Genomic DNA, 17,406 nt, shown 5'->3' with positions numbered 1-17,406 from the left:
CGACGGCAACAGCAGCAGCAGCTGATCCAAATATGGCCACTGAGCCGGGGTGTTTACCGCCCGGCCGCCACAGCTACATCGAGGAGTGGAAAGAATCCAGCAGTGCCCCCCACACACACACATGCACACACACACACACACACACTCTCTATCTATCTATCTCACACAAACAAAAGGCTGATAAACTCTCCATAGCAACAGGAGAGACAGCACGGCGACACAAACACTATGTTCAATATCTGCAAAAGCGTGTGCAGTGATTCAAACTTATTTGTACGTGAGGTGTGAGTCAGCTGTAACACCAGCTATTGTAGTAATGATGGGTGGATGGATGATGTTGTTGACTTGATATAGCTCAACAAAAGAACGCACGTACTCTGCTGTACCAGGACAAACAACCTGGCTCAGCTCCGTCAAAACTCCCAGTGACCTGTGGCCTGATGCCCCCCTCACCACACACACACGCACACACACACACACACACGTACAGAGCATCACAGCATCACAACATCACAGCTGCCAAACATCTCCTCAGCCTGTGTGAGTGTGTGAAAGCGGCCTGTCAACACCATGGAGCTGCCAACATGGAGCGGCCATGTTGGTTGTTTGACGTCAGCAGAACTGTGATGAAGCCTGTGTGTGGTACTGTTGTTACTTTCCATGAGAACGACCGAGTCTCGAGACAACGTTTTCAAGGTCTTGGTCTTGTCTTGGAATCGACTACATTTCGTTGAGCTGGACTGGATTTTTTTTCTCAAGTCCACAGCTGCAGCGACATCTTTTTTATTATTATTTTTTGATCGCAAATGTCTCTCTGTCACTCACTCAGTTTGGTTTATATAATGTAATTCAACAACTTTAAAGGGATATTTACGAGACAGAGTTGTTTTCGAGGTAAATGCAGAGACTGCTTGCTAAAAAAACTGCCCTTGACAGGAACGCGCATCAGCTGTTTTGCACGAATTTACCTCTAAAACAACTCTGTCTGGTAACGTTCTGTTATTATCTCATAACGTGGTGAATGTGCAGGTCACAACTTGTCCACCAGAGCGTTTTGGAGTTGTTGTTGGATTGTGTATTTGATGAGTTTGATGAGGGAAACCAAGAAATCCCATGAGCCTCCGTAGTGTAGCTCTGAGCAGCTCACGGCTCTGCTCCGCTGTTCTAAAAAATAGCTTGCACCGACAATTAAAGGTAATGAACCTACTCCTAAGACTATGGCAATGGGTCAATTTGCCAACAATGTTGAACTATCCCTTTAAGATAATTAAAATTGTTCTACAAAAGTATACATGTGTAACCATCTGAAAAACTTGGTTGCACCAGTGTCAACAGTGAGAGATGCTTAGAGACAGGTTCTGTGCTGTTAAATCCAAACTTTGTTTCAATTAAATATGGTATAGATTTTATATGAAATCATCTTTTCTTTTTAGCTGAGGAACAAAGCCACATGATTATTATGATTACAGTAATGGTCTTGCATTGGTTTGATCTCAGTCTTGGACTTGGTCTCATCCCCCCTTGGTCTTGGTCTTGACACATTCTCGGGTTAGGTGGTCTTGACCACAACACTACCCTCTAGTGGTCGGTTTGGTAGAGACATCCACTTCCCTCCAGGTGGATTAGTGCATGTACATGTAAGAAGTGTGTGCAGAGATATTTAAACTCTAAGATGAACAGAATTTGCTGCATGTGATATATTTACATCCATGTTTGAACCATTAAAAAAATGCATCACTTCCTGGGTATAAATGTTCTTTTTCTCAAAACAAGAAGCCAAAAAAAAAAAAAAAAAAAAACCAAAAAACTAAATAAAACAAAGGATATGAAATGATTTTGAATTAATAAAGTCATTCTGTTTGATTACACAATGAGTGAGTGAGAAGCCATATAATTGTCGTTTTACATAACTGTTGTTGTTCCCAGATGGATCTTAGCTGCGGCTGTTGTCGTCTTGTGCTGTCGGCTGCCCAGGGAAACACGGATTCTGTGACTGTGAGCTTTGTTCGCTGATGTTTTCAAAGCTACGAGGCAGATGGAACGTAAAAATTCATACATTATGCAACGACAATTTTTTTTTTTTTCTCCCAGATGTTGTTTAGTGCAGACAGATCTGTGCTGAGCTTCTGTCACACACTCATATAAAGGGAATAGGACATTACATCACATTAAAACCAATTACTCACAAAGTTGGATGACAAACTCAAGTTTTGTTTGGGAATTCAGTTTTTTTTTGGAGGAGGGGGCAGGTGGCTGTGGTTCAGTGAGTCCTTCATGTGTGAGAGAGGGTTGGTGGGGGGAAGATACTGGACTGGTAAATAAGGGTTTCCGTCTTCTAGAAAAGTGAATATTTGCTGCTTTTCTTTACTAGGAAATGTACTAAGTTTGTGTCTGGTTGGATAACACATGACATTTGATGATATCATATGACTTGTGATGGGTATTTGGTAAATAAAATGCTTGAAAATAACAGATAATAATCAACAGGTGAGCTGATGATAAACTATACATTGGCTATTAAGCTCTATCTGTAATAAACCATGCAAAAATAAAGAACTGCATGCTGAATTTCAAGGTGCATCATTTCTACATCATGTCAGTCTGGGCTAGAAACGCTCACTGTGCTGTGTGTGTGTGTGTTGCAGGAGCTGGAGCTGGAGAGTGTGAGGTGTGAACAAACAACACTTGAGCAGCAGTAGCAGCAGCAGCAGCAGGAAGCTCTGACTCAGGTCGTCTCCATATAGTTCTCCCTCCACGCAGCTCCATACTGCGCGACAGCTCCTGAATGTGTCACTTTTTCATTCACAGAGCTTTGAGGAGAAGGCTCACATCATGTAAGTAGGTCAGTAAGAGAGAAAAAAAAACATTCTTTACATAAAGCTGAATGACTCATTCATTCCTAATTCTTAAAGTGCTGCAAGACGCCGGCCGGGCTCTGTAATCGTGGAGAAAATGTCACTAAATGTAAACTAGTGTAAATGTCTCTTGTTGTCCAGGGACAAACGTCCTCACTTGTGGTACAAATGATGAGCAGGAGGACTCAGGGAGAGAGAGTGACCCCTTCTGGACCAGACCGAACAATGACACCAACACAGGTTAAAGATGTCTGACTGGATTTCCTGTATAAATGCATTTTCTTGCAAAGATGGCACTGGTTATTAGGGTCCGGGCAGCGCAGCTGACAGGACACTATTGTATTCCTAGGAATTCTTCTTCTTCTTCTTTCTTTCTTTCTTTCTTTCTTTCTTTCTTCTTCCAAGGAAGTCATACTTCCCATGGGCGAAAACTCACCAAACTTTGCACAAAGGTTCAGTCCCATGCCAGATTCACTCAACTCCAAGGACATGTGCCCCCCCCTCCTAGGGGGGGCACAATAAGCGTTTAAATTTAAAAACTTTAAAAATTCCTACCAAACCAACGGTAGATGCTACAGTGTTGAAACTTCACCACAATGTAGCCTCAATACTGCTGAAACTTTTGTCAACTTAAACTTATTACAAATTATGAAGTCCATCACTCTGTTTTTTTCAATAACTGTAAAACTTTTAAAATGTATCTCCTCCCACAATTTTTGCTCAATTGACACCAAACTTGCTACAGAGTATCTCCAGACCGTCCTCCACAAAACTTGTTTCTCGGATTTTTGATTAAGCAAAAATTGAGCCTACAGTGCATGAAAACGTTTGACTGTAAACACTACTGTAAACATATACCATCAAATTCTTGATAAATACATTTTCAATCTTCCTGAAAAAAAATGACAATATTCTGGAGTCATGGTTGATGAAGTTTGGCAAATATCAGAATTTTAACTCAAAAACTGAATTTTTGAGAACATTTTGAATTCTGCTCTCATGGGAACAACTGCAGTCAATGTGAGAGTGGAATTTATAAACATCAGATTTTCTCTTATGAAGCAAAACACTTATCATTAAAAACAAATCACCAACATTTCCATGCTGTCAAGATGCAATTTATGTATTATCAGATTTTTGTTTAGATGACTGAATTATTGACATTTTGACCATTTCATCACAACAGCTGCCCGGGCACTGACTCACCTGAGTGGATAAATGAAGCTACACAGCAGGTCTCACTACCAGCCAATTAGCTCAGCGAGTTAGGAGCTGGTTCTTGGTGTCAGAGATTGTGAGTTCGAGACCTAGCAAGGGTGATGATGATGATGATGATGACGGATCAAAATGTCACATGTCCTTAAGCTGTTTTGCTGTCTAAATGCAATTTATGTATTAACAGATTTTTGTTTAGATAATAGAATTTCTGACTTTCTGAAATCTGCCTTGACAACAGCTGCCTGGGCACTGACTCCCTGAGTGGATAAATGAAGCTACACAGCAGGTCTCACTACCAGCCAATTAGCTCAGCGAGTTAGGAGCTGGTTCTTGGTGTCAGAGGTTGTGAGTTCGAGACCCAGCAAGGGTGATGGTGATGATGACAGATCAAAATGTCAGTCGACCTCAATATGAAACACAAGACAATTGTCCTAATGGTGGCATCACAGCAAGCCTCTAAATTAAAAAACAACAACAAATAGCTTGGACTGGTCCATGCGCGAAGGCTCCTAACATCTTAGACTTATAGTAGATGTTTGACAAATATCATTATTTTACCTCAAAAACTGATTTTTCTTTTTACTGTGGTTTCAAATCTGCCTACACGACAGTGAATGGCTTAGTCAATTTGTGAAGCCACTATTGAACTGCCACTTGTCAATTAGCTCAGTGTGATAGACAAAGGTCTTTGGTTCCCGAGGTTGTGGGTTCAATCCTCAACTGGTGCAAATTGGACATTATAAGGACAACTGTCTTGTCTTCCTATTCTCCTGTTTGTTGCTCAGAATTGCCTAAATTTGCCCAAAAGTAGCCCGGACCCGACCCATTGCTGCGCAGCAGCTATAATTACAGTTATTTTTTAATCAAATGCTGGTACTGCAATCAGACTTGATTTTAATAATATAAAAATACCTGTATACATACAAAAATATGCACTGCACATTCTTCTTTATCTTCCTCCTTTTTAAATATTGATTGTCATATTTTTAAATTGACTACCAACCTCTTTGGTTTTAAATATCTTTCTTCTCTTCTTTTATTTTCTTGTATCTTTATTTATGTATGCAAATGACCAAAGGTACATAAGAATTTCACTGTAATTACTTGTAATTATATGTGACAATAAAGTCAACTTGAACTTGATCAGGGATTTAGGGCCCGTGAAAAGGTGGGTTATAATTTAATACTGATTCGTCCTAACTTTTCGCCCCCCACACAGCTCCTCTGTCTATAATGGCAGTGAGTGCTGATGCATGAGGTGTGTCCATATAAACAAATATGCATCCACTCACCCACTTGTGCAGGTATCATATCAGGATTATGTCATTTTTCAAAGCGACACAAAGTTTTGCTTCTATTATTACATCAAAAATGTTTTTAAGAACTAAAATATTATTAAATGTAATGTGAAGGAACCATTTTTTTTGGGGGGGATAGCTACATTTATCTTTAAAAAACAGACTTATGTTACTGTAACTTTAATGTAGGATGTAGCCTAGAAGGTATTTGCCTGTGTTTTCCACTAGGTGGCGCACTGATACCAGTCTAGGCCTGAGGGATAACTGCTCCTGGTGCAGAACAGGAGCCTTCAAACAGGAGGCCTCACCCTGACTCCTCCAGATCAAAAGGCGGGGATGTGTTTACTCATGATAACAGTTCAAGGTCGGTGTGGATGGATTGAAGAATAAAACAACTTGTGTCAAAACTGTACTTTTTTCTTTTATTCATATCCTTCTGTTTTTTTAAAAATCTGACAGCCCTCATTTTTCCTTTTATGGTAACAGAGGGCATCATTAAAGTCGGGCCAAAACATTATGGTTTCCCCTCCGAGTGTTTTACAACTTAGAGGTGGCTTCGTCATCGCGGAAATATGTATCAGAAACAGTGGAGCAGTGGTCTTCAGAAATACCAGTAATGCTTTTCAACTTACACACACACACAGACAGACAGGGCCCAGTCTGACCAACACCTCTCCTAGGGGTGGGGCGGGGCTGAGGGGCGTGTGGGCGGGGCTTAGCGAGGCAGCGTGCAATCCCATTGGCGGACGGTCGGTGTGTGTGTGTGTGTGTGTGTGGATACACCGGGGGAGAAACTCCAGGAAAACGGAGGACGGAGCTGGCTGGCTGGCGCACGATGCAACGGGACCGAGGAAGCAAACTTTGTATGGACATGAGGATTTTTTGGGGATAATTCACTTTTTTCTAACAGAAAACCAGGATTTCTAAGCGGGAAAAACTGCGTTCAGGAGCTTCCACTTCCACAGTTTTTCTTTCTTTTCTTTTCTTTTTTTTTTAATGACCGTTTTTCGACTTTAATTAAACATGAGTGAAATTACAGTTTGACTTTTTTCAACCGGACGGATGGAAATGCGCACAGCTGTCCACTGAGGGAGAGGAGGTGCTCGGTGAAGCCCGCCAATGGTCACCTACTGTCGGCACTTCAAAGCGACCTTTTGAATCGACACTTTTCTCTTCTTTTCCCCCCCCTTTTTTGTTGTTATTATTATTTCCACCGTAACGTTAAAGCTACAGGGAGGAAACATGGCAGAACACGAGAGCCTGGAGTTTGGAAAAGCAGACTTTGTTCTGCTGGACACCGTGTCTATGGAGGAATTCATGGGCAACCTTAAACTCAGGTAAGCGGTCGTTCACCTTTGTAAATCCACAGGGGGGGAATTAATAAGGCCCGGGGTGCTCAGGAGGAGGGAGCAGTGTGTGTGTGTGTGTGTGTGTGTGTGTGTGTGTGTTCACCGGCTCTGAGGTCACTTTACCTAATGTATGACTTCATTTTTTTTTTTAGCCAGTGGTTGGTTGTCATTCAACAGGTGCTACCGTGTTGTAGCTATTGTGTCCCTCAGGTTAACACTGATAGTACTCAGACTGCTGTTTTGTTTTGTTTTGCTTTTTTAATATTTGATGCGGATGTTGTCACTATACACCTGTGTTTCAATCAGCTTCAGCTCCCACGTGTGTTTAAAGTGCAACAATAACCCGTCTGTATTCAACGCTGCTGTCACAATGAGCCACACTGTTGTGTTGATGGAGCACATTCCTACCGGTGCCTCCTTTCGATCCAACCGGTCGGTGTTACCCGGTGAAACCCGGTGAAATATGCAGAGACAGAGACACCACCCCAATTCCTAACCATACACACACACACACACAGAGAGACTTGCAGACCGGTGGTTCCTGTCAGCTGTGTTGTCAGTGGCCTGGTGTCAAGCAATGATGTCAAGCATGCTTTGTGAATGATGAGGAGAGAGAGAGAGAGTGTGTGTGTGTGTCTGTATGTGTGTGTGGAGGGGGTTGGCGTTATGTTTCAAATTTGGGGCTGTGGCTTGGAATCAGTTTCCTCCTCCTCCTCCCTTCACCTCTGCCATCTGGGATGAAAGTGCAAACTGATCCCTGATGATGGGACTTTTAGGACTTTCCTTTTCTTTTTTTTTTACCCAGCAGGACTCAGTGGTTGTTGGAGACACTTTTGTCCAGGTGTCAGGAGAGACTGTAGGTGCAGTGTAATCATTTACCTGCATGCCATTATTATGATGATAAGAGTGGAGAGCTGTGATGTTGTAACCATGACACCAAGTTTGAGGGAAAATGGTCTGAAAACATCCTTTCACATCCAAATTTAAGGATGTATAGAAAAAGAAACCAGATATGTCTGCCTTAACCATATAATAGGCTACATGTTATCTAGAAGTAGAAATAGCAAATAGCACCTGTCACCAGTCTTATCTATTAATGTTGGCAGATTCAAAATCATCGGAGGAGCCTAGCAGCTTTGATTTGTGTAAATTGAACTGACTTAATACTGAAAATGGCTTCAAGGAACCCAAATATCATAGTCCTCTGTGTTTTTTATAGGTTGAAGTTACTTATACTTGATTGAAGATCAAATAAAATTGATCTCCTGAGAGTTTACAGCTCTACAAGAAACAGTCTGTAGAGGAATGAAGCATAGAAAAACTTGATAATAAAGTTAGAGAAGTAGTTGTTTGACATTAAAAGCTTTTTACATTATAACCCTTACAGGAAGCTGTGCACATATGAAGAGAAGTGAAGAGTCCAGTTGTGTTGGCAGGATGACAGTTTGAAACCCTGATTGATGTGCATTGGTTTTCTTTGTTTTTAGATTATTTGTGTTGGATCTGGTTTGTTGTAATTTAATGTGCAGGCTGCTGCTGGAGCTGCTGTGGTTGTAAACTTTCATCATAATCATGTCACTGTTTTTTTATTTATTTTAAACATGATTTCTCAGCACGGCTCTCCTGCAGCAGTAGTGGTTGATAAATTCAAGTTTTCAAGCCAGTTCCTGTGCCGTATTTTAAACACTCTGCCAGTAATGACTTGTAGAATAAATATTTGGGGGATTTTATGGATGCAGATTGGCGGAGAGGCTTCTCCTTGCCGGGGCTGCGTGGTTTCCCTTCTATGGCCAAACGTGGAGAAGTACTAGAGATTATTTAGAGTTCTTAAAAGGAGAGTCCTCCTCAACACTGAAATGACTGATTCCTTTCTCTAAATGAAGACAGTTTGTGTTTATATCCCCTTGTTAAATCAAGTGGAAGGGTGATTTTTAAGAGCTGCTTGAAACAAATCCCTGCGACGTTAATCAGCTGATCCTCTGCCTCCTCCGCCTCAGTCACTTTCATGAACTTTTCGTGCTTTAAAGTGTAAAGTCAGGTATTGGACTGGCTGTATAGACATTTTAAAGAGTTAAATATAATATAAATAGCTTTATTTGTCATGTTCTTGTAGCTGTGAATAGAAAACTGATTAAAAACGTGTATTATAATTAGGGGATGTCACTTAAAACAGGTGGAAAATGAACCTAATGATGATGTTGTTTTGTTTCTCAAGTCAAAAATGAACAAGATATCCTTCATGTTCTTTGCTCAGCTGAACAGGCTTTACTCCAGTTTTCTACTGTTACTATGGAAATGAGTTGGTTTGCATTGTCTCGCTCATGCATGAGTTTCACAGTGATCAGCAGCAGCAGGCAAATCTAACACTGGACTCTGTTTACTTAAACAAATATAAAACACACATTGTTGTTCAGTGTGATGATGATAGCAAAAGCTGACACACCCAAGAATTTCCTGAAAATATCAGATAAACAAATATGTAAACACGGTCGGACGTGTTCAGACACTGCTGCATGAACATTTTTGATATGTGATACCATGGCAACAAAGGATACAAGTTTGATACCCAGCCCTCCGTGACTTGGTTTGGTGGTGGACACGTGTTCAATCATTTCATTTCCATCATGAGATCTGCTTCTAACAGGACATTTGATTGTCTCACCTTCCTCTATTCACTGTTTCCTGAGGTTTTATGGATCGATTAATCGATTTTATTTGAAATATAATGAAATTAAGTTGTAGATTCAGCTCTAAATTGTGTAATGGTGAAGCTGAAACATCTGGGGTATAGTCTAGAGAGCCAGGTGCACCGACATACATGTCTCGGAGAGAACAAGGCAGTTGTAGTTAACAGTGTTTTTACAGCCATTCCTTTTCAATTAAATAAGCTGTGGTGTGTGAACAGTAGCCGTGGCAGCGCGGCCGGAGGACCTGAACGCACCCAGACAGCACCAGGGCCTCGTTCCCCAACGCTCCCGTGTCCCATTTTCTGTCTGTTTGTTTTCCCTCCAGCTGGACATCTCGGTCCGGAGATGGCGTGTGCAGATTGTTATTTGTAAAGGGTGTGGCCAGCTAGGACTCAGGAGTGCTTCCTTTTTCTTTTTTTTTGCTCCTTTTCCCCTTGGTCTGAGGCTGCATGATGCAGAAGGGCACGAGGCATCTAGTTGTCCCGGTGTATTTAAACACATGCAGCACATCTGCACACCTCTCCTCGGTGTGTACGAGACCTGAGCCTCTCTGGGATTATTTAAAAGGCTCCCTGTGTGTGTGTGTGTGCACCAAAGCTCAGCCCTAGAGCCACTTAATTAATTCATTTGAAAGTCTTTACAAGTTCCCTGTGCTCTTTGAGAGAAACGCACATTGTTCACTCTTCCAGAACTTGTGAAAATCCCCAAATATTTTTCATTTGAAGCGGGTCAAAAGCCGAGCGCTGGTGCCGGGCCAACCTTCATTTAGTCGATTCCCTCAGTGCCCGAGTTTTGGCTCCACAACCCACTGAATTACAGGGGATTGCTGTCTGAACGCCTGCTGTGGTGGCGAGCAGGTAATCAGGGCACCCAGCCACTCTGTTGTGTGGAAAAAGATCGCTCCTTCCTTCCTCCCTCCCTCCCGCCGGTGTGGCCACATGTAGTTGTTTCGAGTCGACGTTCACTTTGTTTGACTTGAGGTTGAACTGTGCGTCCTGTTCCAGAGAAGCCTCCCAGTCTCTAAATAGCAGAGTCCAAGCAGATGCCCATGCAGTCTCTCTCCCTCTCTCCCTCTGTGGAGAAGAGATGTCTGGCAGGATAAACGCTCGAGCCAAATTCCTGCAGGGTCTTGGGAATTTTTTTTGGGCTGAATTGACCACTCAGCAGATAAGAGTAAGACTGGATGCAGTGAGAAACTGCGCGGCAGTAGCCCACTGGACCAACATGTGTTTATGTACGAGAAAATCGCCTGATATGTGATTAAAAAAATGACTCATGACGGGAAAATACAGCGGATTACAGCTGGGAAGGGAATTATAGCTCCAGAATAGATTCTTTTTAAAGACTGATTCCACTATAAATTGTTGCTTAATTGATGCCACAGAGGAGGTTAACCTGTCTAAATAAGGGACCTCTTCATACTGTGGCTTTAAACTGTCGAACGTAACGTATCCCTCCAGCCTGGCACAGTTTTCCTGCTGCTCGATGTCTTTATAAGGCAGCATTGTTTTGTCTGTCCCTAGGAATCCTAGGGGGAAAAAGAAAACATTCCTGCAGAACTGCCGTGTGTTTCCCAAATAATTACAGAAGGATTTAAAAAAAATTCCTCCTCCCATTGGGCGTCTTATATTCCACATCACTAAACTAACAAGCCACCACCACCACAGCACCATGTAAACCGACTGACTCTGCAGAATGAATGAAAAATGGGTCAAGAAGAGCAACACGATGATGACAAGGTCGGCGTTGTTTGTTTGTCCGTGTGTTTTAATTTCCCTGGAACTCATGACGTGTGAGGGGTCGGACTCGGATCTGATGGTTAAACACAGTCAGCTCCTAAACATGTACACGGTTTTAGCGTCCGGGGCTGCAGTGCACGACACAGACTGTGGCAAACACCACTATCTGCCTCCAAACAACCAGAGGCCGAGCATTCCTCGTGTTTACACAGCGGTTTTCTGGATAATCATTTTCAGGATTTATAAATTCTAGAGAATGTGACGTCTTTGTTGCTGTGCAGAGTTTCCGAAAAAGCTCCCGTGTGTTTGTTTGACTGTATGAACCACCGCTCCGAGCGATTTGACCTTTGAACCCCATCGTCGAGGAAAGTTTAAAAGAAACTTTGAACAGGAAGTCTCCAATAATATGAGGCAGGAGAGCGGAGCAGGAAAGCTGGCATTTCCCCCCTCTGCCTTTGCTGCTCACATTTCATTGTTTCCTGGAGCAGCTCTTCCAAACCTCACAGGGGAAGAGACATACACATATACATATATATATGTTTGAGATTCAGGGGCTCATAACTCACAGTCCCAACCTTAAAGGGATAGTTCAACATTTTCACAAATTGGCCCGTTGCCATAATCCCTATAGTTTTAGCAGTAGGTTCGTTACCTTTAATTGTCGGTGCAAGCTATTTTTAGAACGGCGGAGCAGAGCCGCAAGCTGCTCAGAGCTACGCTACGGAGGCTTATGGGATTTCTTGGTTTCCCTTATCAAACTCATCAAATACACAATCCAACAACTCCAAAACGCTCTGGTGGACAAGTTGTGACCTGCACATTCACCACGCTATGAGATAATAACATAACATTATGAGACGAGTTGTTTTCGAGGCAAATGCAGAGACTGCTTGCTGAAAAACTGTCCCCTACGGGAACGCGGGGACATCAAACTGTTTTTCATGAATTTACCTCTAAAACAACTCTGTCTTGTAACGTTCTGTTATTATCATCTCATAGCGTGGTGAATGTGCAGGTCACAACTTGTCCACCAGAGCGTTTTGGAGTTGTTGGATTGTGTATTTGATGGGTTTGATGAGGGGAAACCAAGAAATCCCATTAGCTTCCATAGCATAGCTCTGAGCAGCTCGCGACTCTGCTCTGCTGTTCTAAAAAATAGTTTGCACCGACAATTAAAGGTAACGAACCTACTGCTAAAACTGTAGGGATTATGGCAATGGGCCACTTTTGCCAAAATGTTGAACTATCCCTTTAAAAGTTAACTCAGTGACTCTATTTCTGCTGTATCTACCATTTAATGACTTGCCAAATGCCCTTTCTTAAAAGGAACAATGGCTCTCATGTTGCAAGCGCTCTGGCTGCAGGTAGACGAGACGTGGTGAGGTGCAGAGAGCGACGGCTTCCATGTTTCACTGTATAGAGTAAACGAAGGGATCAAAGTTACACATGTGGCTCAGGTAGAGTAAAGAAACCCAAGTTCAGGGGGTCGGGTCATACGCTCCAGTAAACAAGTCTTTTTTCTTCAGTAAAAAGGTTCAGGAAACAACCCTAGTCTGATCCTCCTTATTTGCTTTTGTTCGTGCCATTGTTCATCCCTAAGCAATAAAACCAAAGTCCATGTGCAGAACACACAGTCCTCGCCGACACGTCCCGTAGCCTGCAGCGCAGATAAAAACGGCCGATAGTGCGCAGCAGATGTCTCTAAGAATATTTAATCCCAACCCGCTTATTAAAGTTTTTTTTTTTCCTCTAAGCGGTGGTCAGTGACTGGAAGGGAAATATTTATAGATGAATGCTGAGATAGACTGTTAAGCTTCCTGCTCATTTGTCCGGTAGCTCACTCGCCCTCGCCGGCAGCAGAAGACAAAGTGCAAAATCAATTAGGACGAGTTTAAAGGTGCAGGATGTTGCTGAGAGCGGTGTGGTGCAGCTTTTGATGTTTTACATTAGTTCAAAAGCTTCATGAAAGCTCCTCATGCTGCTGCTGCTTCACTGCCTCGGCCTCACACTCCCAGGAGGTTTTTCTTTTCTTTTTTTAAACTTTTTTTTTTTTACTTTGCTAATCATGAAGGGAAAAAAGAAAAAAAAGTCAAGACTCTCCCACGAAACTGAACTGCCGGATTCATAGAAAGGCTCTTGGAGAGGAGCCTGGTGGGCCCTGCTGCTGCTCCTTCTCCCTCTCCCTCGGCGATGCAACAGTGAGAAGTCCAGTCTCGCCACAAGAATTTCCATACAACCGTCTGTAATCTGAAACACATTACCATCCCTTACATAAACAGGGGCTGTGCTCTGCTCGCGGAGCTTTATTCCCCCCTCCTAAAAATAAGCTCACCAGCTCTCAGAGACGTCTCATTTGTGGACGGCCTGAGTTGGCAGGCGGGGTCGGGATCGGGCCGTTTTAGCTCGCAGCGACTTCCAGCACCAGATCTTTTCTTGCCAGATTTTCAATTGGATGCTGCCTCTCACCATTTTCTCTTACTTGATCATCAATATCTCTCTCTCTATGTTATGTAATATGCTTGTCCGGTATATGTATATTATAAATTGGCGTAACAGCGCCAGAAGAACAACCACCAAACTGAGCCTGTGGTGGTGAGATTGTAACTAACTCTGCTGCTTTTAGATGATTATTGAGGCAACGTTCTTGTGCAGCTGCTTTTCCCAGGACGACAGTGTTGCAGGATTTAAAGGGCTCTAATATTATTGCATGTGTGAAAAAAAGTTACATCACAAACACAGTGATGGGATTTGAGTCAGTTTTGGTTGCGTATGAAGACGACAAGTTTGAAAATGGGAAGAAAATCCAGTTGTGTGGAGAAAAGATAAGATATCTCATCAGTTTCTATCAGGTTTTACAGATGTTTTAGACTTAGCCCTTTGGATTATGATAAAAACAAGTTCCTCTATCAGTGAACTAAGGTGCTGTGTAGTCAGTGGTGTCTAACATGTTCATATTGGTACCCAGGTCCAGGTCTGAGGTCAGATCAGGTCAGTTAAACGACCTCATTGACCCCGTCCCAGCAGGCAGGACGTTATGAGCTTCTCTCTCTTCCTCTCTCTCTATTCAACTTTTAAATTCAAACTCTGGTTATCTAATCTTGTCTATCTGTATTTTATAGTTCTGGGATTTAAAATGATAATAATTTTCGCTCGGGCTCAGGAGGGGATCTGATGTTGAAAGGCGTGAAGACATTTAAACTGCCGAGCTCATGATTTAAGAAGCAGCCACATCCTCTGTCTGCAACATTACCCCCAGACACAACTTCCCAGAAGCCTTGTCCTCCGACACACACACGCACACAGACACACACACACACACACACGAGACGAGATGCATTCATGCGGCGCTCTTATCTCCCTTTTGAACCTGGGTCACTGAAGTAATGAGTAGTTCTGAGTGTTTTTCAGGAACGAGCTTGTGTGTGGCGCTGTGTTTGGAAATCCCTAATGATGCGTGTTGTGACTCAGATGGCTGATGATGCACATGTGTGTTTTTTCTTTTGTGTATGTGCGTGTTTGTGTGTGTATGTGTGTGTCTCCTAGGCCGCTGTGATGTCATCCCCTGCTTCCTACAGTGTTGTATTGTTGTCTTGTCCACCTGTTGGAGCTCTGCCCCCCTCACCCCCCCCTACCTCCTCCCCCCGAGCCTCAGTGGGGGTGGAGCTGCTTACTCACTTTCACAGCCAGCGTCTCGCATCACTTCACAACGCACACACACTCACACACACACACACACACACACACACACACACAGTCACACACTGACGCCAGGCTGGATTATTTACTGCCTCTATTCACTGCACAGTTTTTCTCTTTAACAAGCTTTAGCCTGGTGAAAAGTCACTTTGTTCACTGACTCAGTTACAGTTTACTTGGCTTTTTCCATTTTTTTACTTCTGCTTTTAATAGGAAAACATTATATAAATACACATACTGTATGACAGACTGAGGGGTTGTTCCTTAAAGGGATAGTTAAACATTTTGGCAAATTGGCCCATTGCCATAATCCTTATTTTCTTAGCAATAGGTTCGTTACCTTTAATTTTTGGTGCAAGCTATTTTTAGAACGGCGGAGCAGAGCCGAGAGCTGCTCAGAACTACGCTGCCGAGGCTAATGGGATTTCTTGGTTCCCCTCATAAAACTCATCAAATACACAATCCAACAACTCCAAAACGCTCTGGTGGACAAGTTGTGACCTGCACATTCACCACGCTATGAGATAATAACAGAACGTTACCAGACAGAGTTGTTTTGGAGTTGTTGGATTGTGTATTTTAGGGAAACCAAGAAATCCCATTAGCCTCCGTATCATAGCTCTGAGCAGCTCGCGGCTCTGCTCCGCTGTAATAAAAATAGCTTGCACCGACAATTAAAGGTAACAAACCTACTGCTATGACTATAGGGATTATGGCAATGGGCCATTTTGCCAAAATGTTGAACTATCCCTTTAACTAAACTGGTCAAATCTCGATGAAACGTGTAACACCACCTCCATCTCCAGCTGCAACAACGATGGCTAACAACTTCTATTTTTGATATTTTACACACATTCAGCAGATGATGATGATAATATCTTGTGTAGTGTTAGTTCACTCTGAACGCAGGTGTTTGACTTGTAATAGAATATTTCGACGTCATTGTTTCGGTACTTCCACCTCCGTCTGGAGGGGAACAACTCCGTCATAGTTCATTATTTCATTTTTCCTTTCCCTGTCCTTATTTTCCCCCCTTTGTCTATTCATGCTGTTGTTCTCTGTCCATCTGTCTGTTTTTGTGCTCTCCCCCTGCCCTCCTCTTACCCCTCCACAGAAATCATAGTACTTTCCTCAAATAGCGTGTTGAGTCATGTCTGGTTCTTTTTGGATCCGTTCCCTCCTCTCTCTCTCTCTCTCTCTCTCTCTCTCTTTTTTTTTTTCTCATTCTCTTCATTTCTTGCCAGTCATCCCCCTCAAGTCAAGTCCACTGTAATTTTTCAACGTCTGCCGCTGCTGGACAGAGTGTTAAAGCGTAAACAGGTTGTGCATGATGAGACTACAGCAGCCAGATCCAAAGCCCACCACCTCCACCTCCACCTCCTCCACCAGAGCCACTCCCTTCTTTTTTCCTGCTTTCACCAGAAGGATTTTATTGAATTTTGGAAATTGAATCAGAGTGAAATCTTACTCTAGAAATACATGTCATAGTAACGGCTCAGTGGCAGTAAATAAGTGTGTGTGTGTATGTGTGTGTGTGAAGGGGTGTGGTGGATGTGTGCAGTCCCAGTCAGTAAAGAAAGGAGTGTCGGCCACCTGATATGAATCCGGGTTGTTTACACATGGCTCCCATTTCCCCCCCCTTAAAGGGATAGTTCAACATTTTTGAAAATTGGCCCATCGCCATGATCCCCCTAGTAATAGCAGTAGGTTCGTTACCTTTAATTGTTGGTCCAAGCTGCTTTTAGATCGGGGGGAGAAGAATACCGAGCGGCGCAGCTACACTACGGAGGCTAATGGAATTTCTTGGTTTTGCTCATCAAACTCAGCAAATACACAACCAAAAAACTCAAAAACGCTGTGGTGGACAAGTTGTGACCTGCACATTCACCACGCTATGAGATAATAGCAGAAAGTTAAGAGAAGTGAAGCAAATACTCGGAACTACTTTCTTCAGTGAACCACTGGTCGGAGGGACACAGTGTGCGCACCTCAGCCAGTGCCGTAGTATACGGACGTATCTGCAGTAAACAGGCACTTTTGAAATCACTCCGCCGAGCAGCCGTCTAGAGTGTAAAGTCCGACTTTGCCTCTAAAACAACTCCATCTCGCAACTTTCCTCTATTATCTCATAGCGTGGTGAATGTGCAGGTCACAACTTGTCCACCACAGCGTTTTTGAGTTTTTTGGTTGTGTATTTGCTGAGTTTGATGAGCAAAACCAAGAAATTCCATTAGCCTCCGTAGTGTAGCTGCGCCGCTCGGTATTCTTCTCCCCCGATCTAAAAGCAGCTTGGACCAACAATTAAAGGTAACGAACCTACTGCTATTACTAGGGGGATCATGGCGATGGGCCAATTTTCAAAAATGTTGAACTATCCCTTTAAGTATCCCGAGCTGCCGGCCTCATGAGAACATCCTGTAGTGTGAATGGATGGGAGGAAGTCATGATGATGCAGCAGCATGGTCGCCGCAGCAGTAGCAGTAACGCGGCCTCACGGCTTCGTCGGTGCCACTGCCAGGTCCTGTTGAACTCTCGGTGCCACTGGAAGAGGATTGTGTTTTAAG

The 17,406-nt window shown here is 43.1% G+C and overlaps 1 protein-coding gene across 1 annotated transcript in view; it reads left to right on the top strand.

Annotated features, from left to right (window-relative positions):
- Positions 1–6,193: 6,193 nt before the first annotated feature.
- myo1d (myosin 1D) overlaps positions 6,194–17,406 on the top strand; it is a 114,011-nt gene continuing 102,798 nt past the window's right edge. Inside the window, exon 1 of the mRNA XM_083994551.1 lies at positions 6,194–6,708. Within this exon, the coding sequence (XP_083850677.1) occupies positions 6,614–6,708 (95 nt within the window). The 5' untranslated portion in view covers positions 6,194–6,613. The remainder of the gene's footprint in view (positions 6,709–17,406) is intronic.

The sequence above is a fragment of the Trachurus trachurus genome (genome assembly GCF_905171665.1).
Source record: "Trachurus trachurus genome assembly, chromosome: 19".
In the NCBI taxonomy this organism is placed as follows: Eukaryota; Metazoa; Chordata; class Actinopteri; order Carangiformes; family Carangidae; genus Trachurus; species Trachurus trachurus.
Note: the sequence above shows the minus strand (reverse complement) of the source record. Positions and strands in the feature narration are given on the sequence as shown.